General features: G+C 46.4%; 1 protein-coding gene across 1 annotated transcript in view; it reads right to left on the bottom strand.

The window, feature by feature from the left end:
• FAM178B (family with sequence similarity 178 member B) overlaps nt 1-24382 on the bottom strand; it is a 107981-nt gene that overhangs the window by 81412 nt on the left and 2187 nt on the right. The window contains exons 2-5 of the mRNA XM_058534517.1: nt 8864-8933; nt 8227-8666; nt 7171-7232; nt 4058-4165 (exon numbers count right to left, since the gene is read on the bottom strand). Coding sequence (XP_058390500.1) covers nt 4058-4165; nt 7171-7232; nt 8227-8666; nt 8864-8909 — 656 coding nt within the window. The 5' untranslated portion in view covers nt 8910-8933. The remainder of the gene's footprint in view (nt 1-4057; nt 4166-7170; nt 7233-8226; nt 8667-8863; nt 8934-24382) is intronic.

Below are 24382 nucleotides of genomic sequence, written 5' to 3'. Positions count from 1 at the left end.
ACCCCGGTTCCCAGCGGGCCCTGAGACAGGGAACACAGAGAAGGAACAGTGCTTGGGGCTCCTGTCAGGTTCTGGGGCACAAGCAGCTGGCACTGGGGGCGGAGCAGCATGGCTGGCGGCCTGCCGCTGACCAGGTGAAGTCTGTCTCACTTTCTGGCCAAGTGACCCAAGGTAAGGCACCGACCCGCATCACAGGGTTGTCCTGAGGATGAAATGGCACAACAAACGGGAATGACATTGGAAAACCGGGAGATTCTGATCCCGCAGCCTTTGGAAGCAGTCTCGGCAAACCACCACCCAAACGGTAAAACAATTTTTTTTGTTTTCACGTGGCTGAGGTGGCCTCCTCCTGTAGCCTACCCCAGCTCCTCCTGGCACATGGTCCCCGAGGGAGGGAGAGAGGGAGAGGAAGAAAAGAAGGAAGGGAGGGAGGGGAAAATTTATTAATTTCTTTGCCGCTTGAGTTTGTGAGTATCTATGGCTTCCTATGTCGCTTTTATAATTTTAAAACACATACAAATTATTAAACATCTGTAAGAACTAGGCTCATCTGTAAAAGGCTCTTAGCCCTGTCCCTCAAACCGTCATACAAAGGGACTTTTGTGATATTAAATATAATGTATGTGCATTATTAAGAGTTCTCAGATGACTCTCATACATCTAATTGAGGATTTCCTGTGCAGCCCAAAAGTGAGGATAAAGGATGATGTTGTGGTCTAAATATCCTCCCCTCCCCCGCACCAGCACACACATAAGGTCTTTTAAATTAAGAAATAGAGAATGTAGGACATCACCCATTCAAGATGCAAGCCAATCCTTAGAGCAGGAGCAGATGACCTGCTCGGGATGCTCCCGTCCTTTCTACGATGAGCGACTGTGGCAGTCACGTGACTCTTGGTCACAGGCAACTTGTCTGGCAGATGATGGCTAGCCCCCAGCCTCAACCTCACCTCTTCCAGACCTACACCCCTCCTTGTTCCTCCCTGGCCCCATTCAGGGATGGAAGAGGTTGCTGGCTTTGTACATCAGTGAGTAATTTTCTTTGAAGCAAAGAGCTGAACAGTCCCATCAAAATGATCCCACATTAAAACCACCACATCAAAGTGGCTGTTGTCAAAAAGGGTTTCTCACAGTACTACTTGAAAATGTCATGGACCCAGAAAACTATTAGCGATTTCAAAGTCTGGAACACCTTCTGTCTTAAGCCAGCTGCCCAGATAACTCCCTTCCTGTGGGGAATTTCAAAACATCCAAGCCGTGACTTCCAGAATCCTGGATGTACTCAGTAGAAAGGCAAAGAGCTGGAATAATTATGCTTGCTACAGAGATTTTAAAAGGTTTTGAAAGATTTAATTCCAAGGCTGTCTATCCAGGGAATGGGGAACCTGGAAATCACTCCACAAGCCCCGACAGAGAAAATTGCTTTCACCACCTATGATGCTGCGGAGGCATTCCTGTCCAGGGAGGCCCTTAGCTCAAACCTGCTGTCTCCACTCAGTCTGAGTGCCCCACATCTCCCCTTCCGGGGTTCACCTGGCACGGCACCCTTCCCCTGGGTCTCTCTGGGCAGCATGTGAGCAGCTCTCAGCCTATCTGGATGGCTCTTCAAACGTGAACGCTCAGATTTCCACAGTGAAAACTGTACTGGTTAGGAAGCAGAGGGCCTCTTACTCCAGGCCAGGGGTCAGCAAACTACAGTCTTCGGCCAACTCCTGCCCGTTTCTGTAAATAAGGTTTTACCTCAACGGAGGCCCCCTCACCATTTACGTATCCTCTACAGGAGCTTTCCCGCCAAAACAGAGACTGTGTGGCCCACAAAGCCTAAAATAGTCACTAATTACCAAGTTGACAAAGAGTTTGCTGATCCCTGATCTAGTCCAGATACGATTATCAGAAAAACCTGAGGAAAAAAGCAAACAGCCAGCCAAGGTGTTGCTCATCATCATCTCTGGGCAGTAACAACAATGTAAACAATCTGGGGAGCCTAAAAGTGGAGGCCCCGAGGAGGTCTGTATGTTATCGCTCACAGACCCCTTAGTAAGTGGATGCAGATGCTAACCTAGAGTGTGCATCACACCTTGACCTGTCACCGCCCGGACCAACGCTCAATAACGTAACTCAGACTTGCAGAAAAAGCAAAGCCTGGACAGGCAGATGATCCAGGGCGTGTTGACCTACCTGCCCCCAGTCACGTGGCTGAGGTGGCCTCCTCCTGTAGCCCACCCCAGCTCCTCCTGGCACATGGTCCCCGAGGGAGGGAGAGAGGGAGAGGAAGAAAAGAAGGAAGGGAGGGAGGGGAAAAAAGGAGACAGACAGACAGTCAGAAAGATCTATCCTGACTCCACTTCTCTCTTCAGCTACTGCCCATTTTTCTCTTTCGACCTCTCCTCCTGTTCACCTATAAACTTGTTCCAGTCAGGTTCACCCCAACTCGTCCACCAGACCTGTTCTTCTCGAGGTCACTGTGCCCTCCACGTTGCACCCTTGGGCCCCTGCTCTTCTCTCTATAAACTCACTTCCCAGGTGACTTCATCCAGTTCTGTGGCTTTATGTGTCACTTACACAAGGTGACTCCCAAGCTTGCGCCTCCAGACAAGGGTATCCAAGCCACCTACTTGATCTCACTCCTGGGATCCCCCAAATGAACTCTTGATCCCACACCCCCACCTCCACCCCAGCCTGCATCACTTGGTCTTCCCCAATTTAATTAAAGACAACTCCAACCTTTCAGTTGCTCAGGACCCTCAGGTCCCCTTTGATTCCTGTATTTCTCTCATATCCTCCATCCAGTTCATCAGTAAATCCAATCAGTACTACCCTGAAAATATATCCAGAATTTGCCTACTCCTCACCACCCCACCCTCACTCCCAGCCACCACAACCTCTCTCAGATTACTACTGTAGTGTCCTTTGCCCCTCTGTCTCCCTTCTTCCACCCTCGCCCCCACGCTCCTCCAGTCTACCCACAACACAGCGGCAGAAGATCCTGTTCAGATGAACGGTGGCCAGCTCAGGCACAGGGAAAGGTCTGGCTTCAAGCCCACCCTCAGCCTCCCTGACCTGCTCTCCCCCACCTGCCCCTTCTTGTGCTCCACCAGCACACCAGGTGCACTCCCGCTGCAGGGCGCCCCCAAGAGCTGGCTCTCACCTCCTCTAGGGCTCTGCTTAGAAGTCATCGGCTCACGGAGGCCTTCCCTGACTCCTCATCCAAAACCTCACAACCCTCCCAACCCTCCTTATGCCCCTCCCACTTTATCCTTTCTCATTAGCACTGTCACACATCTTCACTCATCCTGCTCACTGTCTGTCTCCCCGCCCGAAAAGCGAGCAACATGAGGGCAGAGGTCTCTGCCTGGTTTTGTTCCTGCTGTATCCCCAGAGTCTTAACAGAGTCAGGCACAAGGTTGGCACTCAAGGGAGGGAAGGAGGGAAGGAGGGAAGGAGGGAGGGAGGGAGGGAGGGAGGGAGGGAGGAAGGAAGGAAAGACTGATAGACACATGGATGGGTGGATGAGAGGGTACTCTGAAGATGGATTCAAGTGCAGTCCTCGGGCATCTCTGAGACCCTGTGGTACAGATGAATCCAGCCCTCCCTCCAGCCAAGAGGCCCGCAGACTCCTGCCTAGATGACAGCACTGACAGAAGCCACCTTCTTCTCTCCAGACAGGGGAAGATGAAAAATGTGGGTGTACTCTCCCCTTTAAAGGCAGTTTTCGTTTAGACTGTGGTTTTGTGTAGTTATTTTCCCAAGAGATCTGGTTCTATAAATTTGGGCAGACAAGGGGCAAAGCAGGCCGTGTTTTACATCTGTGTCCTCAAAGGCCCACACTAGACCCTGACACACAGGTGAATAAATATTTCTCGAATCAATGAATGAATGTGGGTTTAAGAGAAGGAGGCAGCTTGGGAACTCACAAATGTACACAAATTGCTGGTTGAAACTCTATCCAAAACCGAGAGCAGGTGGGCACTTAAACCCTCTGTCTTGAGAGGTGGGTGTGGGGACCCCGCCCGAAGTGGGCTGACCATTGCCCCCCACCTGTGCCCACTCCCCCCACCTGTGCTCGGGTGTGAGAGACGCTTCATCTTCATTGAGATCCACGGAGTTGAGATCAGGACAGCCCTGCAGAAGCAGCTTCTCGCGCTCCTGCTCCAGGGCCTGTTCCCTGCAGGGAGATGAGAACCAACAACAGGGGTCAGCGCTGCTCTGGGTCATGCAGCCCTGTCACTGGGCTGCAGGGACCCCCACGAACACAGCAAGACCTAGGAACGGAGGACCAGGGGGTGCACTGCCCCGGTCTCCCTGCGAAAAGGCTCCCACACTGAGATTCTAGGGGGCAGGGGAGAGGGACTGCATCGCATCAATTGTGCTGTCTCTGAACGAGCAGATGATTTTCATCACACAACTTCAAACACGCCTTTATCTGTGTACCTTGTTTTGGCATTTTCTCACTTTTTAACACACCAAGGCCTGTGCCTAGCCCTTCTGCTCCTCCTGGGGTCCAGCCTCACTGACCAGGTGAGGGCCCTGTGCCCAGCGCTCCCTGGACCCCCGACACATGGCCTGCCTCTCCAGCCCCAAAGGTGGCCCGTCCAATCCCGCTCATTCCCTGACTCTCCCTACCCTGTGTCCTTCAGCCCCAGAGGCCTGGAGGCCCACATTCTCCCCCTAGGCCTGAGTGCCTCACTTCTCGTTCGACTGGCCCCTCCACAGGCCCTGAATGCCAACGTTATCTTGCAGGAGCCCCGACTTCTCCCCCTCCCTCCTGCCCTAACCACACGGCAAACCTGAGCTGGCTCCAGCCCAACCCTTACCTTCTCTGTCCTTGTTCCCTCAGGCCATTGAGGGAACCCCAGGAGCCTCCTCAGCCCCTGTCCTGCCCCTCCAGGTGCTCACCCCGGCTTTGCCCACAGGTCCTCACTTCTCAAAGATTTTTGTCTCCAGCCCAGGCCTCTGTCTTGAGTTCAGATCCTCCTAGCCAGCCATAACTGGATGACTTCCAGCTGAACGTGCTCTGGCCCCTCTGACACCACATGCCCAATTCTGAATTCCTTTCTACACAGGTCCCAGCCACCCAGGTCAGCAGATTCACCAGGGTCCCCATCGCCCTCCTCCCGGGGCCCCATCTCATTTCCATTCACCCTACTTCCTCTCTCGCCTTGACCATCCTTTCTCCATAACGCAGCCTGAGTGATCTCTCTTAAACACGTGGGAAAAAACATGTCACTACTTGCCTAAAATTCTCCCACGACTCTACCTTATGCTCTTGAGGTCCCTCACGACCCAGCCCCACTGCACACCTCGGCTGTATCTCCTGCTATGTCCATCCCCACCCCCCACTGCCCAGCACTGACAATTTCAGTCCTAGCCAGCCACCAGAATTTCTGTCCCACCTACCTTTACGTGTATGGTCACCCCTGCTGTCCCCCCAAATCTTCTTATCCCCCAAGGTTCAAGGACAGGGACACCTCTGGGGAGCCTTTTCTGACCCTCAGGTTAAGTTGGGCCCTGGAGGGCCCCTCCATGGCAACTCTACAGCATGGTAAATACTAGAATCATCCTATTAAATCACCAGGCGAGCAGGGGCTGCACCATCAGCTCCGCATGTCCACTGCCTGGCCCAGGGCCCAGGGCAGAGCGAGAACCTCCCAACGCCAGGCGCACTGATGAGCAGGCATGGCAGTTCCCCACAACTGTTCACTTTCCTGGCTTGAGGACCAGAGCATCTATGGTCAACCTCAAACTCTGGACCCAGAGACACTCCCTGCAACTGAAATCTGGGACGCACTCGTCTCCCATGCTCAGCCCCAAAGCTGAGGTCTGGGACCAAGGGATTCTCAAATCCTGAACCCTGGACGAAGGCCCCAGCTTTGAACCCAGGTCAAGACATTGCCAAATCTTGAACCCAAGATCCAAGTGTTCCCAGTCCCCACCCGGGTGGAGGATTCAGGTGTCCTGACCCTGTTAAACCCTTGGTCCTGGGTGACCCCAACACTCACCAGTCCCACTTCCCTCCCTCTAGCTCTGCTTAGGGATTCTGATCCCCCACCAAAGTTCCACAGTGGCCAGCACCAAGTGGTGGGGTGAGGTGGGCGTAGGCCCAACCGAGAATGGGGCATATATATCAGTGTTGCTGTAACAATAAAGGCTGTTGCATCACTCAAGCCAAAAAAGGAAAAAAAAAGCATCTACTACATTTGCAGCACAGAGCTGGGCACTGCGGAAATATATACGCACAGCTCCTCCCCTAACTTACACTCTAGGCATAGGAGAAAACATACTCAGGTGAAGGAGTCAAACTACAAAAGCCATGAGTTATTAAGAGCCCAGAGGCGTGGTATGGAGGAGGGAGACAACGCTGGGGTGGGCCAGAGGGCCAGGAATGGACAAAGGGGAGAAAACAATAATTTGTCCCACACGTATGTTCCATCAGAGAACATGCCCAGGAGTGAAGCTGACCTGGACGCAGGAGCATGCCATCCCAGCCGGCCCCAGTCCTTCAAGCAGAGTGAGGAACCTACCGTGTAGAGCAGGGTTCTAGTGTTTTCACTCAGAATGGGCCCTCAGGGCAAGCCAACCACTTCACCTGATGTTGGACTAAAGAAGAGCACGGGTGGTGTTGGCCTGTTGGTCTCCAAGGCCACCTCTGCCTCCTTAAGGGATTTCCTATTCTGACTGGATGTGACTTGGCCTTTAGAAACTAACTTCTACGTGCCACGAGGCTCACCATCACACCAGGGAGAAGGCAGACGAGAAACAGATGCAGTGCTATGGGAAAATGAGCAAAGCGTGATTAAGCGCCAGAGCAGAACGGGGCAGCAGGAAAGGCCGGCACTTCACATCTGCCCCGCATCCTGTCGAGGCAACAGTCAGCCTGTACCCCTCTGTCGAAGCTACTCCTCTTTCCACTTCTCTCTAACAGAACACGTGAATGGGTGTGGAGACCTCCCAAACTGGCGTGAACTGCACAGAACAGAGCCCAGGGCGGGAGAGGACCAGGAAAGACGGGTCTGTACATGGTGGGGGTCCGGGAGGCAAGCTGTGTAGGGGTGGGGTAGGCTGCTTTATCCTGAGAGGAATTTACTATGAGTCTTAGAGGATGACCCTCCTGAAATTACTGCCAACCCCACAGAAACGAACACCCCAGGATGGATCCTTTCCAACACTTACCTCTTCTCCTGCAGTAAGTATTCTAAGCTATTGATGTAGCTCTCTGAGCCCCCAGAGGCAAACTGGAGAGACAAGACATGAGAATGGGGAAGAAAGAGAGAGACAAAGATGGGGGTGGGGAAGAATAACATTTAATCTAAATTAAGCCCTTTATTTATTTTGTCTACTTTTCTGAATAGGCAATACAGTCACATGATTAAAAAATCAAAAAGTACCAAGGCATACAGTAAAACATCTCCTCCTCACCCCATCCCCAGCCAGCCAGGTCCCTCCCGACAGGTGACCACGGGTGTTCCTTCCCCGGTGTGCTTTCAGAGACATTTTACGCACAGACAAGCAGACAGTAATGTAGCATAGCTTCTCTACTTTAGCACAAATGATAGCATACTCTACACCATGTCCTGCACTTTGCTCTCTTCAATTAGCAGTCTGCTTGAGGGTCATTCCATATCAATACTAAAGAGAGGGTATTCTGATGTATGACTAGAACATAATAATTTATTAGTTCCCTAGCGGTGGGCACTTAGGTTATTGACAACCTTGGGCTATCACAAATAATTAAGCCCTATTTTTAGAATAAATTTCCTGGGTCTATGTCCCCACAGTCTACCTAGCAACAGCAGCTCATTCCCAACTTGAAGTTCATCACTGAAGCGTGCATTTAGGAATATGGATCCACTGGACCAGAGTCAGCTCGAGTCTTTGTGCCTGACCTAGACCACACCCCAGTAACACGGTCCCTCCTTTCTCCAGGGCCATAAAGGAGGCCTTGAAGGGCCCTACAGAGGAGCGGCATCAAATTTGGCACCATCCCCACGCCATCTGTTAGCAGGAATTAAGAGCAGAAATAAAGGGAGAGGTGCAGCCCAGCCTTGGGGGCCCCAGCTCCCAGCCACGAGGGGGCTGGGGAGAGATGGGGAGTATGAGGACGAGAAGGGATGCTCAAGGGGAGGTAGTTGAAGAAGGGCAGTTGGGGCGTGGCCAAGGAGTGGCCAAAAAGGGATGGCCTGCGGGCAACTGAGGAGGGTGGCCGACGAGGGGTGGCCACTGGCTTACCGAGGTGCGGGTGTCCACCACTGGAGCTGCAGCCTTCTGACGAGGGCCTGCCATGTTCCAGAACAGCCCCCCCAAGGAGGCCAGGCGCCCCCTGTGGTCTGAGTCCTGGGGCTCCTGCTGTAACTCCTCAGGCAGCTGGCAGGCCAGTCTCCTCAGGCCCTGAGGCCCCACCGTGCCCACGCAGCTCTGCGCTGGGGCCCCCCCGCCAGCCTGCAGTGCCCTCGGGTTCAGGAACTCTACAGGTGGCGGGCTCCAGTCGGTGGGGAACATGTCCCCGGTTGCCTGCATCCTGGGCTTCTTCGATGATTTGGGAGCGGGAGCTGAGGCGGGACTGCAGAGGCGCCGGGTGGGGCGGAGGCGCCGCTGGCGTGGAGCATGGTCAAAGCAGCTGTGCTTCAGGCCCGGCAGGAGGACGGGCATGGCGGCGGCTGCCCGGACCTCTGTGGATGGGACATGGTACTGCAGTGTCCCCACCTGCCCACCACCACCCCAGCCACCACACCACGCTGGGTGAGGACAGGGGGAGCTCGGAACTGCTGTGGGCAGGATACAGCGGAATCCCTCAACCATGGGTTTCCACTCCTTTGTGGCCCCAAAGCTCAGAAGGGCTCTACCTGTGCAGATGAGAGACACCTACCTTCTCTCCGAGGAAGGGCTTGCACAGTCTTCTGGGGCCTGGCCATCTGCAGACCACTGGACGTCTTGTCCTGGAAGGAATGGCCTGTGAGGTGAGAGAAGCCTCCGGAAGAAGCCCTAGGTTCCCCAGAAGGGAGCGCCTGGCCCACCAGTGCTGAGGAGGGAATTCTCCCTCCAGCTCCACCCCAAAGACCGAGCACGTGCACCATGATCAAGCTGCTGAGGTGAAGGGGGCCTGATCTGACCTCTCATTTCAAGGGCGTGACGGGCAAGTGTAAGGACATCAACATTTTTTTTAAACCCGCATAAAATTAAAACCAACACAGCCCAGTAGAAAAGTTGTGTTCCGAGATGACATCCTGCACTGTCTCGCTTGCTTGGTGTCACCCTCGCATGGCTGTTTGCTCACAAGGGGTGGTGCAGGCTGTCTGGTCACTGCCATTTCCCCAGCGCCAGCACAGACGTGGTACACAGTAGGGCTCGGCGCATTTCTGTTGAATGAATGAATGATTTACAGAGCCCCCAGGACTGGTCCAACAAGTCCCTTCCACTGCTTGGAGCTGCGTGCCTCCCGCTGAGACAGACCACGCCACATACCCGAACATCTCTCATCATATTGAGCCCAGGCCCAGAGGAACTGAAATGCAGATGAAAGGCTAATATCTGAACAGGCTCAAGAGTCTAATGATCAAAGGAAACAACGGTTTACAAACAGACAAACACTAACTCAACAAGGGTTCAAATTCGAAAATAGTGAAAGAAATGCAAATCAATATGACTGTGAACTATTACTCAATAATAACTAAATCATCAAAAAATTTTAAATTTATAACAATGCATGTTGACAAGGCTGTGAGGACATGCATTGCTGATAGCAAAGTAAAACAGTTGACTCTTTTTAGAAGGCAATCTATCAGTAGAAAAATAACTGTAAAAATATCCATACCTGGGAGGAGGGAACCCCCAAAATCTGTCCCTTCACAAAAGCAACGATTAAGCTGGCAAAAACGGTCAGAACCAACACTTACAGAACTCTGGCATGTAATAAAAAACTAACAACAAGTAGGGGAATGCTTAATGAAAAAAGAACCTGCTAAATTTCAGTAAGGTTGTGCTCTTGCTTTCGAACTTACTCGCCTATCATCCCCCATTCCCCAGCTCAGAGGCAGCCATGGGGACTGCATTCCTGGTGTGGCCTGCTGGTGCCAGAGGGGGCAATAAAAACTTGTTCTCAAAGAATTGTAGTTGTGTGTTTTGACCCGTCAGGTGGCTCCCTGAGGCACTGACTCAGGGCCTTGCCTTTGTTTCACTCCCCTCAGAACTTGCTCAGGGCTGGAGCGGTCTCCTGGGCAGCACTTGTGTTTAAAGGCAAATCTAATAGCACAGCCACTTGGGGCAAGGGATAACAGATGGGGCAAGCAGCAGAGAGACTGAATGGCCTGAAAAGGAAGGGGCTGAGGAAGGAGATATGCAGAGGAATACAGGTTTTGAAAAGCTCCCATATAAACCAGAGAGTCTAGAAGGCCCCATGCAGGCCCAGGGCTAAGGCACGCTGAGGAAAGGCCTGAGAAGACGGTAAGCTTTCACCCGTGGCTGCTTGTTGGGCTCTACATAACCCGGCAGTGAAGGCAAAGGCAGAGTTGCAAACAGCCTCGCCAAGCATTGAAGGATTACTGCAACACAGAGCCGAGCTGCAAAGACCAGGAAAGCTTTGCTGTTGTCAGGGTCTTTTGTTTTTTTGCTATAGGCATTTAAGGAAATCTCTATCAAATCACCAGTTGACCACTGAGCTAAAGGAACAGTGACTTCAATGACTGTACAACAAAATAATACAGTCTTTAGGAAAATAGTTTAGAAAGTCACTAAACAAACTACAACTCACAACAAGCAGCAATAACAAACCCTGAGGAGGGGGTAGAATCTTATTTTCAGGGTTACTGCATTATAATATTCAAAATGTCCAATTTTCAACAAAAATTACAAAGCATGCAAAGAAACAAGAAAATATGGCCTATTCATAGGAAAAAATTAATTAATGAAAAGAAACTGTCCCTGAGGAAGGCCAGACACTGGACTTACTAGACAAAAACTTTAAATGAACTGTCTAAAATATGCTCTAAGAGCTAAACGAAATGATAGACAAAGAACTAAAGGATACCAGGAGAATGATACCTCACCAAGCAGAGAATAACAATAAAGATACAGAAATTATTAAAAGGAACCAAACAGAAATTCTGGAGTTGAAAAGTACAAAAACTGAAATGAAAAACTAACTAAAAGGTTTCAACACCAGATGTGAGCAGGCAGAAGAAAGAATCAGCGAACTTTTTTTTTTTTTTCCGAGGAAGATCAGCCCTGAACTAACATCCATGCCAATCCTCCTCTTTTTGCTGAGGAAGACGGGCTCTGAGCTAACATCTATTGCCAATCCTCCTCGTTTTTTTCCCCAAAGACCCAGCAGATAGTTGTACGTCATAGGTGCACATCCTTCTAGTTGCTGTATGTGGGATGCGGCCTCAGCATGGCCAGAGAAGCAATGCGTCAGTGCACGCCCGGGATCCGAACCTGGGCCACCAGTAGCGGAGCGCGCACACTTAACCACTAAGCCACAGGGCCGGCCCCATCAGTGAACTTTTAGATAGCCCAATTGAGATTACTGAGTCTGAGGAACAAAATAAAAAAATAATAAAGAAAATTTACAGAAGCCCAGAGACCAATGGGACACCATTAAGTATATCAACATATGCATAATAGGGGTCTCAGAAGGAGTTGAGAGAGATAGAGATGGGGGGATGGAGAGAGAGGGGGAGAGAGAGAGACTATTATATTTCCAAGAAGCTCAACAAACTCCAGTAAGATAAACTCAAAGAGATCCACACCTAGATACATCATAATCAAACCACTAAAAACCAACAAGAGAATCTTGAAAGTAGGAAGAGAGAAGTGATTCACCACTACAAGGGATTCTCAATAAGATTAACAACTGATTTCTCATCAGAAATCGTGGCGATCAGCAGGCAGTGGGATGGAATATTCAAAGTGCTGAAAGAAAAGAGTATGGACCAAGAATGCTATATCTAACAAAACTATCCTTCAAAAAAGGGAGAAATTAAGATGTTCCCAGATAAACAAAAACTGAGAAAATTCTTGGCTAACAAACCTGTCCTACCAGAAATACCAAAGTAAGTTCTTCAGGCTGCAGTGAAAGAATATTAGAGAGTAACTTGAATCCATATGAAGAAACAGGTACACTGATGAAGATAACCACACGGGTCTTTTTAAAAGACAGTATAAATGCAGTTTCTCTTTATAATTCTTTTTCTCCTATCTGATTTAAAACACAGGTGCATAAAGCAGTAACTATAAATCTGTCTTGATGGTTGCACAACGTATAAAGTTATGTATATATTTATATATGTATAAATTTATATGACAATAACAGCACAAAGGGGGAGGGAATAAAGCTATATAGGTGCAAAATTTTTGTATCCTATTGAAGTTAAGTTGGTATTAATCTGAACTAGATTGTGAACTATGTGATATTTATAGGTAAATAAAAATGCAAGTATTACTGTATTTTTGGTTTGTAACTCTTCTTTTTCCCCTACATGCTTTAAAAGAAAAATGCATAAAATAATAATTATACATCTATGTTAATGAACATACAATGTTTAAAGATGTAATTTGTGACAATAAAAACACAAAGACAAGGGATGGAGTTGTATAGCAGCAGAGTTTTGTATACTATTGAAGCTAAGTTGGTATTAATTCAAATTAGTTTGTTATAGATTTAAGATATAAATCATAATCTTTAGGGTAACCACCAATAAAATAACCAAAAAATATACAGAAAAAGAAATGAGGAGGGAATCAAAATGGTACACTACAGAAAAATCAATTAAACACAAAAGAAGGCAATAATTGAGAAACTGAGAAACAAAAAAGATGTAAGATATACAGGAAACAAATAGCAAAATGGCAGAAATTCTTCCTTATCAGTAGTTTAAATGTAAATTGATTAAACTCTCAAATCAAAAGGCAGATACTGGCAAAATGGATTAAAAAAACAGGATCCAACTACATGCTGTCTACGAGAGACTCATTTTATATCCAAAGACAGAAAAAGGCTGAAAGTGAAAGGATAAAAAAGATACTTCATGCAAATAGAAACCCAAAGAGAGCTGGTACGTAGCTATAGTAATATCAGACACGATAGACTGTAAGTCAAAAATTACTGGGGCCGGCCCCGTGGCTTAGCAGTTAAGTGCACGTGCTCCGCTACTGGCGGCCAGGGTTCGGATCCCGGGCGCGCACCAATGCACCGCTTCTCGGGCCATGCTGAGTCCGAGTCCCACATACGGCAACTAGAAGGATGTGCAACTATGACACACAACTATCTTCTGGGGCTTTGGGGGAAAAAAAAATTACTATGACACAAAGAAAGCCATTATATATTGACATCAGGACCAATCATCAAGAAGATATAACAATTATACATGCATCTAAAAACAGAGATCCAAAATATGTGAAGCAAAATGACACAGATGAAGGGAGAAATAGTTATAAAATAAGAGTTGAAGACTTCTATATCCTACTTGCAATAATACAACTAGGCAGAAGATCAAAAGAAAATAGAACACTTGAACAACACTATAAAGCAACCAAACATAACAGACACATATAGAACACTTCACCCTACAACAGCAGAATACATATTCTTCTCAAGTACAGATGGAATTTTCTTTAGGACAGATCATATTCTAGGCCCCAAAACAAGTCTCAATAAATTTAAAAAGACTGAAATCATATAAAGTATCTTTCCCAATCACAACAGAAACTAGAAATAACAGAAGGAAAACTGGGAATTTCACGACTATGTAGAAATAAAACGACAAACTCTTAAACAACCAATGGATCAAAGAAGAAATCCTAAGAGAAATTAAAAATACTTAGAGATAAGTGAAAACAGAAACACAACATACCAAAATTTATGTCATGCAGCAAAAGCAATGCTCAGAGAGAAATTTATAGCTATGACTACCTACATTAAAAAAGAAGCTGTTGACTAAGTAACCTAACTTTACACCCTAAGGAACTACAAAAAGAAAAGCAGACTAAACCCAAAGCTTGCAGAGGAAGGAAATAATAAAGATTAGAGGGGAGACAAAAGAAATAGAGAATAGAAAAATTACAGAGATAATCAATAAAACTAGATGTTTGTTATTTTGAAAAGACCAACAGAATGGACAAATCTTCAGCTAGACTGACCAAGAGAGAAAAACTCAAATTAATAAAATCAGAAATTAAAGTGGGGACATTACAATTGACCGTAGAAATTAAAATTACGAAAACGGAGAATACTATGAACAATTGTACACAAACAAATTAGTTAACCTAGATGAAATGGACAATTAATATACTTAGGAATAAATTTAACAAAGGTTAAACTCTGAAAACAACAAAACATTGTTGAAAGAAATTAAAGAAGACATAAATAAATGGAAAGACGTTGCTTGTTTGCGGACTGGAAGGCTTATTATCATTAAGATGGTGAAACTCCCTGAAGTAGTCTACAGAACCAATGCATCCCTCTCAAAATCCCAAAGGCCTTTTTTGCAGAAAAGACAATCCTACAATGCATGTGGAATCACAAGGGATCTTGAAACAATTCTGAAAAAGAAAAACAAAGTTGGAAGACAAACTTTCTGATTTTGAAACTTAGTACAAAGGTACGGTAATCAATACAGTGTGGTACAGTGTGGTACCGGCATAATGACAGAAGTATATATCAATGGAATAGAATGGAAATTCCAGAAATAAACACGTACATCTATGGTCAACTGATTTTCATGAAAGATGCCAAGATCACTTAATGGGGAAAGAAGAGTCTCTACAACAAACGGTGCCAGGACAACTGGACAACCACGTGCAAAAGAATAATGTTAGACTCGTCTCACCAGACACCATACACAATAATTAACTCGAAATAGATGAAAAATCTAAATGTAAGCATTAAAACTATATGACTCTGAGAAGAAAACACAGGGGTAAATCTTCATGACTTCAGATTTAGCAACAGATTCTTAGATATGACACCAGCACATAGGCAACAAAAGAAAAAACAGATAAATTAGATTTCATAAAAATTAAAAATTTTGTGCTTCAAAGGATACTGTCAAGAAAATGAAAAGACAACCTAGAGAATGGGACAAGATATCTGTAAATCATATATCTGATAAGAGTTTAGTATCTAGAATATATGAAGAACTCTTACAATTCAACAACAAAAAGGCAAAAAAAAAAAACAGTTAAAAAAATAAGCACTGGGGCTGCCACTGTGGCCTAGCAGTTAAGTTTGGAGCAATCTGCTTTGGCAGCCCAGGTTCGTGGGTTCAGATCCCGGGCAAGGACCTACACCACTTGTCAGCTATGCTGTGGTGGCAATCCACATATAAAGTAGAGGAAGACTGGCAGGGATGTTAACTCAGGGCAAATCTTCCTCAGCAAAAAAAAATTTTTTTTTAAATAAGCAAAAGACTTGAATAAGCATTTTCAAAAGAAGATATACAAATGGCCAACAAGCACATGAAAAGATGCTCAATGTTATCAGTCACTTTATGAGGGAAGTGCAAATCAAAACTACAGTAAGATACCACTTCACATCCACTAGTATTGCTGTCATCAGAAAAAAACAAAAAATAACTAGTGGTGGTGAGAATTAGAGAAATTAGAACCTTTATCCACTGCTGGTATGAATGTAAAATGGTGCAGCCACTGTGGAAAACAGTTTGGCAGCTCCTCAGTAAGGTAAACATAGAATTACCATATGACCCAGCAATTCCACTCCTAGGTATATACCCAAAAGAAATGAAAACAGGTACTCAGACAAATCCTTGCACATGAATGTTCATAGTAGCACTATCCACAGAGCCAAAATGCAAATGTCCATTCAACTAATATACGGATAAACAAAATGTGGTACATCCATATGATGGAATTTTACTGAGCCACAAAAAGGAATGAAGCACTGATACATGCTATAACAACAGATAAACCTCAAAAACATTATGCTAAGTGAAAGAAGCCAGACACAAAAGGCCACCTACTATATGATTCTCTATATATGAAATGCCCAGAATAGGCACATCCATAGAGACAGAGAGTAGATGAGTAATTGCCAGGTGCTGGGCAGAGGGTGGGGTGGGGAGGAGGAATGGAGAGCGACTTCCTAACGGGTACAAGGTTTCCTTTTTGGATGATGAAAATATTCTGGAACTAGAAAGTGCTAACGGTTGCACAACACCGTGAATGCACTAAATGCCACCGAATTATACACTTTAAAATAGTAAGTTTTATGAAAGACATATTACACACCATAATAATAGATAAATAAATATACAAATATACCAGAGAAAAAAAGTACATGTAAAATAATGTCAAGTAAGTAGAGGTCAATACAACTTGGTAGAAATCATGGATTAAAAAGAGAAAAATACTTAGAGAAATGTGAAATGACCATATTAAGTGAACGATTTATGCACAATGTATGTAATTTTTGTACAACTGTTTAAACAATAAAACTTCTGAATCTGTGCCTATCTAAGCACTGGAGGGCAGCACTGGAAGCTCCTAGGGGACCAGCGAGATAAGGATGGCACTAAAAATCATCCTCTGTCCTCGTTCTGACACCCTGCCTGCCTTTGGGCCTTTGGGAGGTGTTGCCCAGGATCGCCCATCCTTCCACTCGCCAGTGGAAATTTTTTCTAGTTTTTCCGCCTCAAAAAATAACCAGTCTCTTTTCCTTCTACACTCTCTTTTCCTTTCAGTCTTCATGAAAACTGCTTCTGATGCAACCTTCCTAGAGCTTCAACTCAATCATGTGACTTCCTCTGCTCAGAAGCCATTGCCGGGCAAAGGTGTGAGAGGGATCTTTAGAGGGTAATGAAAATATCCTCCATCTGGGTTGTGGCGGTGGTTCCTCAAACCATATACACTTGTCAAAGCTCATTGAACTGCACCTCTAGAAACGGTGAATTTTACTGTATGTAAATTATACCTCGATAAACCTAGCTTAAAAATATCACCAGCTTCTACTTAGCAAATGTTGAGGCCAGCTTTTCAACATATAAAATCACTTCCACATTAGAAATCATCTGAGGAAAGCACAGACGCAAATTCTGTTAAATGAAATGAAAATGCTTCCGGGATAATCAAAGCCATCTTTGCGTAGAAAGCGTCCACCGTTGGCCTTCCCAGTCCTGCCCTCCTAGGGGACCCTGGTAAGGAATGACTGAACTGCCCCTTGTAAAGGAGAAGTGGGAGCAGGGGGAAGAGGTGGTTCAAGGCTTGACAGGAGTCCCTGATGGCATTCTCTCCCTGCATGGGGATACTTGGCCAGGGTATGCCTTCTACCCGGGAGGCACTGCTGGCCCTGGGAAAACAAGAAGGACCAGGGTGAGACCAAGGGGAAAGGCAGCCAGAATGGAGGCTTCAGGATGACCCAAGCAGAGGATATGGTCTGGAACTTAGGGGAGCAGTTGTCCATCAGGCCCACAGCGCAAGGTGTCAGGACAAAGGAGCATCAGGGTGCACGCACCAGTCAGCTCAAGCTACCATAACAAATACCACAGACCGGGGGGCTTAAGCAACAGACATTTATTTTCTCACAATTCTGGAGGCTAGAAGGCCAAGGTCAAGGTGCTGGCAGGGCTGGTTTCTTCTTCTTCTTTTTTTTTTTTTTGTGAGGAAGATCAGCCCTGAGCTAACATCCATGCCAATCCTCCTCTTTTTGCTGAGGAAGACCGGCTCTGAGCTAACATCTATTGCCAATCCTCCTCCTTTTTTTCCCCCAAAGCCCCAGTAGATAGTTGTATGTCATAGTTGCACATCCTTCTAGTTGCTGTATGTGGGAAGCGGCCTCAGCATGGCCGGAGAAGCGGTGCGTTAGTGCGCGCCCGGGATCCGAACCCGGGCCGCCAATAGCGGAGCGCGCGCACTTAACCGCTAAGCCACCGGGCCGGCCCGGGCTGGTTTCTTCTGAGCCTCTCTCCTTAGCTTGCACGCGGCCGTCTTCTCCCTGTGTCGTCACATGGTATCTCCTGTGTGTGTGTCCGTGTTCCAATCTCCTCTTCTTATAAAGACACCAGCCATACTGGATTAGGGCCCACCCTTGATGACCTCATTTTGCCTTAATTACCTCTTTAAAGACCCTATGTCCAAACAGGGTCACATTCTGAGGTGCAAGGGGTTAGGACTTCAACATATGAATTTCAGGGGGTCACAATGCAGCCCATAACCGTATATTTGGCAGCAACGGCACTGAGCTCTGTGGAAGGTGGAGGCTGGTGGTGGAGGCCTCTGAAAATGTTAAAAATCGTTTGTGTGTATCAGAAAGAGTGATACTCAAAGTCCAAGGTCTTTCCTATGTTCCTGATTCCGACATCATTTTGCTGCTATGGCCACAACATCAGCATGATCACAGAGGACAATCCAGACATCAGCTCAAGCAACCAGAAGTTGTGAGCAACCTTCCACCTAAACGCGCAATGGTTTAACATGTAGGTGAGATCACAGGTCAAGATCAGCAAAACAAATTGTTCCTCTAACGAGAATTAGCTGAAAAGCTGTTTGGTCCATAAATAACAACGCAACTGGGGGAAATGTCTCTATTCCTAGGAGCACTGAGGACTTGCAGAGGATGAGAAATACATGGAGAGCAGGAGGTGTAAGTGTGGTGATTACACTGCCAACTTTTTTATGAAAGTATTTTAACAGACAACTGCGAAGTTGGTCAGTAGTAAAATTTGCAAAATCCTACAAAAGTTAAAGAGCAATAAATTATTTCCTTTGCTTACTGATAACGCAAGGAAAAGGGCGTCGGAAAACAGCCTGGCAGTTCCTCAAAGGCTAAACACAGAGGTACCACATGACCCAGCAATTCCATTCCCAGGTGTATACAAAAGGGAAATGAAAACATACGTCCACACAAAATCTTGTACATGAATGTCCAGAGCAGCATTATTCACAACAGCCAAAAAGTGGAAACAACCCTAATGTCCATCAGTTGCTGAACGGATACACAAAATGTGGTATAGCCATATAACGGAATATTATTCAGCTACAAAAGGAATGAAGTAGCAACACATGCTATAACACAGATGCACCCTGAAAACATTACACTAAGGGAAAGAAGCCAGACTCATAAGACCACATGTTGTGTGGTTCCATTTATGTGCAATGTTCAGGATGGGCAAATCCACCGAGACAGAAAGCAGATTAGTGGTTGCTTAGGGCTGGGAGGGAGGAGGGAAGTTGGGGGGTGATAGCTAAGGGGTACAGGGTTTCTCTGTGGGGTGAGGAACATGTTCTAGAACTGACCAAGGTGATGGCTGCAGAACTCTATGAATTGTATACTTTAAGTGGGTTGAACTGTGTGGTATGTGAATTGTATCTCAGTAAAACTGCGTTTAAAAAAAGAAAGTACAAGGAGACCAAAACTGAAGCTCACCCCTAATGGTGCCGTTGAACCTCCGAGAGCCCCCAGGAAAGCTGGAGAACACGTTTAAAGCTGTTCACACTGTAGATGCTAATCAAGAAGCAAGACGGGAAAGAGAAACGACGAATATAAAGCATCGCTAAAGTCTTCCAGAAATATTCTACGTGAGTGACAATGCCTTTCGAGAATTTACTGGGGAGAGGGGAATTCAAGTTGCTGTTTAAAAGATCTTTTATTCAGGGAACTTAGAGTACCAAGTTGAGTCTGGAACATTTACCCAAAACAGGAAAACTGCCCTAAACCAAGCAAACGCTTCAGCGTTCAGAAGTCCATGGAGATGATAAAATAAAATATAAAAAGAATCAGAAACTGCTGACACAACCAGACCAACTTTATGCAGCAGAAGCTGCGTGCGATGGAGGGGGCAGGGGGAAGGATATTTTCTCCTTTTTAAATTGGTTTCTTTTCTGAGCACAAGTGCTTTCTGTGTCTCCCTAACAATGCAGAGCCCACTGAGTGTAGGAAACACAGCACCAGCCTTTGTTCCACGCCAGAGCTGAGGGTTTTTGCTGCTCCCCAGGACCGTGAGAAGCAGCACGCTCTGGTTTCTGGGAGCTCAGCCGTTCACTCTCCAGGTGGAGCACAGAGCGGGGGGCACTCTGAAGTACACCAGAGGAGCAAATGCGTCACTGCTGCCTGAGGACGCTGCACGAGTTCTCGCCCCTCCTCTCCACCCTCACACACTTCACCCATCTTTACCACACTGATGACTTAGTTCTCTCCTTGAGTCACTTGAGAGCACAGATCCAGTCTTGTCTTGGTCCCCAGCACTCAGCCCAGGCTCCTCTCGGAAAATTCGGTGGTTGATGCTATTGTACGTTTATATGTGTCTTAGTCTGCTCAGGCTGCCATACCAAAATACCATAGACTGGGGGGCTTCAACAACACGTTCATTTCTCATAGTTCTGGAGGCCCCAAGTCCAAGATCAAGGTGCTGGCAAGGCAGGTTTCATTCTGAGGCGTCTTCTCACGGCTTGTGGGGGGCTGCCATCTCACAGTGTGCTCACATGACCTCTCCTTTGTGTGCTCATTGTATCAGGGGAGAGAGAGAGCACGTGTGCAGGCTCTGGTCTCTTCCTCTTCTTATAAAGACACTAATCCCATCATGGGGCCCCATCCATCATGACCTAATCTAAGTTTAATTACCTCCCAAAGGCCCCATCTCCGAATACCATAACACTGGGGTTTAGGGCTTCGACACATGAATTTGGGGGGAGACACAATTCAGTCCATAGTGACATGCAATATACCAAACATCACTACGCTAGGGACAAATCAAATCAGTCAACTTCAAAGTAAAGTACAATATACACACAGAAAAGTGTACCAGAGTAAGAATACAGCTTGATGAATTTTCGCAAAGTGAACACACCTAGGTAACCATTACCCAAGTAAAAAAAATAGCACATGCCAGCACCTCAGAGTCCCCCTCATGCTCCCTCCCAGTCAGTACACTTCCACCCTCTGCCCCAAAGGGAAGACCTTACACCACAGATTCGTTTTGCCTGTTTTTTTTTTTTAATAATGTATAAATAGAATCATACAGTATGGATTCTTTTGTGTCTGGCTTCTTTTGTTCACTTTTATGTTTGTGTGTGTTCGTTTTCATTGCTGTATAGTATTCCATTATATGAATATAGGCTTAACTCTTCCACTACTGATGGACATCTTTGCTGTTTCCAGTTTTTGACTATGATCAATAATGCTTCTATGAACACTGTTATGCTTGCTTTCTGTACACACACACCCACACATCCAATCACAAACATTTCTGTTGGGAATGCACCTATGTGTCAAATTGATGGGTCCCAGGAATAGGTGTGTCCATTTGCGGTAGATAAAACCAAACAGTCTCAAAGTGGTAGAATGAATTTATCCTCCCACCAGCCATTTTTCAGTTCCCATATCTATAATTCTTACTGGAAAAAATTGTAAAAACCAGCCTTTTCTATTTTTTATTGTGAAATAATTCTAGACTTATCAAAAATAACATAAAAAATTCCCATATGCCCTTCATCCAAATTCTCAAATGTTAACATTTCACTATATTTACTCTGTCATTAATTATCTCTCTAACGTGTGTGTGTGTGCACATGTGTGTGTGCGTGTAAATATGTGATCTTGACACTATTGAAGAGTACTGGCCAGTTACTTTGTAGATTCTATAAATTTGGGTTTGCGTGATGTTCCTCATGATTAGATTCAGGTTATATGTTTTGGGCAGGAATACACAGATGTGATGCTGTGTCCTTCTCAGTGTGTCATATCCGAAGGCACATGGTGTCGATTTGTCCCACTACTGGTGTTGCTAACTTTAATCCCTTGGCTAAGGCGGTATCTGCCAGGTTTCTCCACCATAACATTATTATTTTTCCCTTTGTAATTAATCAGTATCTTATGGGAAGAAGCTCTGAGTTTATGTAAACATTCTGTCTCTCATCATACTTTCATTTCCTAGTTTTAGCATCCTTTGATGATTCTTGCCTGCACCAATTTTTATGGGAGTGGCTGAAAACTAGTTTTTGTTTGTTTTTAACAGCTTCAAATTTTTTGACAATATTATAGTGATAATCAGTAATTCTCACAAATCAAACTGAAATCTGGAAGATCATCAGATATTTACCATAAAAACATCCCCAAAGTCACCATCAAAGATTAAAAAAATAATGCTGGCCAACTGGTGGTGGCAGTGGCAGTGGGAGCCTTTCCAAGCAATGTAACCCTCTCCCGGAAACCTGAGAGTCAGCCGAAGAAGAGAAGGAACTCACCTAAGTCTCCACTTCTATATACTCTATATGGGGATGGGGAGCAGGGGTCAAAGCCAGCAAATCCTGAGGGCCCCCAGGATCCTGCCCACGTCTTCTCTGGAGACAAAACAAAAGGTGAACTTTGGCCTTGTGTTTCCAGGAGATTCTCACTCACCTTTCTAGCTCTCCCCAGGCTGAGACCTGCTCGCCTCTTTAACCACCAAACCCAGCAGAGACAACCTGCTGCACCAACCAGGACCCTAGCATCCTGTGGTTTAACCAGTGAGGCTCTCCGGGAGCAAAGTCACCAAGTGGGTTGACATATAGGCAGGTTCCAATTTAGAAGTGGACCAAGTCCCCAAAGCTCATCCTGCAAGCCAAGGGCTGGAAATAAGAATGGGGGTTGGAGGTCTCCAGGTAGGCTCACAAAACCAACAGCTCACAAGGCAGCTGCACGGAGGATTAAGGGCTATGAATGGAACCTTCACCCAGAACATGATTCCTACGAGATAAAGACTTTGACTTAGGCACCAGGAAGACAACTTGCCCCAACTTGTCCAGTATAGTTCTGCTCAGTAAACCCCAATTTAGCATCCCTGATGTGTCAGGCACTGTGCCGAGCATGGGAAACCAGGACGGGGAAGATATGGTCTTTTGCCCTTGAGAAGCTCACAGCAGCAGGTCACCAAGACTCCAGCGGATGGTGGAGCCCAGGTCCCACTGTCCCAACAGGTATATCCAGACTGGCTGGTCATGAGCAGGCTCGCGGGCCTGGGCTGCCTGGCTGCCACGAAGCAAGGTTCACTCAAAGGTATTGATCCACCAGTGGTTATACGGCAGCCCAATTTTACCTGGAAAGGAGACACAACCACCAGCGACTTCTTCCCTCTCCAACCCATGAAATAATACGCTCTTCATACTTGAACCTGCTGTTCTGGGCTTTTACCAACCCCCTCCCTCACATTCCTTGAAAACATGAGCATTTAAAGAAAAAGAAATGAACGACAGTAGAAGGGTACAGTCTGATAACAGGTCATCTTTTCTGCCTGAGTCCCCAACTCTGAAACGTGCAATTACCAGACCAAGGTCACAGGAGACTACTGTACTTCATCAGAGCTACATGCTGCTGATGCTAAGAGCACCGTGACTTTCTGTGCCACTAAGAAAAACAAAAAGCTACCAAGAGAACGATGACATAAAGGAAGACATCACCCATTGTGGGACCCAGCTCAACTTCGGAGCTGTTAAAATGTGAACAAAGATGCGTCCCAGAATCTATTAAAAATGACAATTCTGGGGGGCCAGCCCCATGGCCGAGTGGTTAAAGTTCTGCGCGCTCCGCTTCGGCAGCCCAGGTTTGAGGGTTCGGATCCTGGGCCCCGACCTACTCCACTCCTCAGCCATGCTGCGCTAGGCGTCCCACCTACAAAAAATAGAGGAAGATTGGCACAGATGTTAGCTCAGGGCTAACCTTCCTCAAGCAAAAAGAGAGGAAGACTGGCAACAGATGTTAGCTCAGGGTGAATCTTCCTCACCAAAAATAAAATAAAATAAAATAAATTTTAAAAAAAGACAATTCTGGTTAATCTGACATGCTCCAAGCACTGTGTGTTAGGTGTCGAGACAGGAACACAAGAAGGGACAAAAGCAGCAATGTTAAGGACCCACCTTACAGTCAAAAGGGGAGACAGACTCAACATCTAAACTTTACTTCTCCTTCCGCCCTCTCCCTCCCAAGTCCCCAACACCCAACCAGCCAGGACCCCCTTCCTCCTCAATCTCACTCATATTCTTTCCAGGCTAAGGACTGACACCATCTTGTTTCATCCATGCTCTCTCCTCTCCAGTCCAGCCCAGAGAATGCAGCTCCATCTGCCTAACACATCCCACTGCAGGGTTAGTGCCTCCCCCAATCCTGCAAACCCAAGTCCAAAGCCTTTATCGTTCGTTCAGCCTCCCTCCCCAATCTCCCCCACTCTCCATCACTGTCTCACAGTGTGATTTCAACATGTCACCTGACTTTTTCGTTCTTTTACTTTCCTGGCTACAAGAAAAATAATGTCTTGCATTTTACCAAAGAAGATATACAGACGGCCAACAGGCACATGAAAAGATGCTCAACATCACTAATCGTTAGGGAAATGCAAATCAAAACTACACTGAGATATCACCTTACACCCGTCAGAATGGCTATAATTAACAAGACTAAAAATAACAA

Source organism: Diceros bicornis, chromosome 40, assembly GCF_020826845.1.
Source record: "Diceros bicornis minor isolate mBicDic1 chromosome 40, mDicBic1.mat.cur, whole genome shotgun sequence".
In the NCBI taxonomy this organism is placed as follows: Eukaryota; Metazoa; Chordata; class Mammalia; order Perissodactyla; family Rhinocerotidae; genus Diceros; species Diceros bicornis.
The sequence above is the reverse complement of the archived record's forward strand: the minus strand, read 5'-3'. Positions and strand labels throughout refer to the sequence as shown.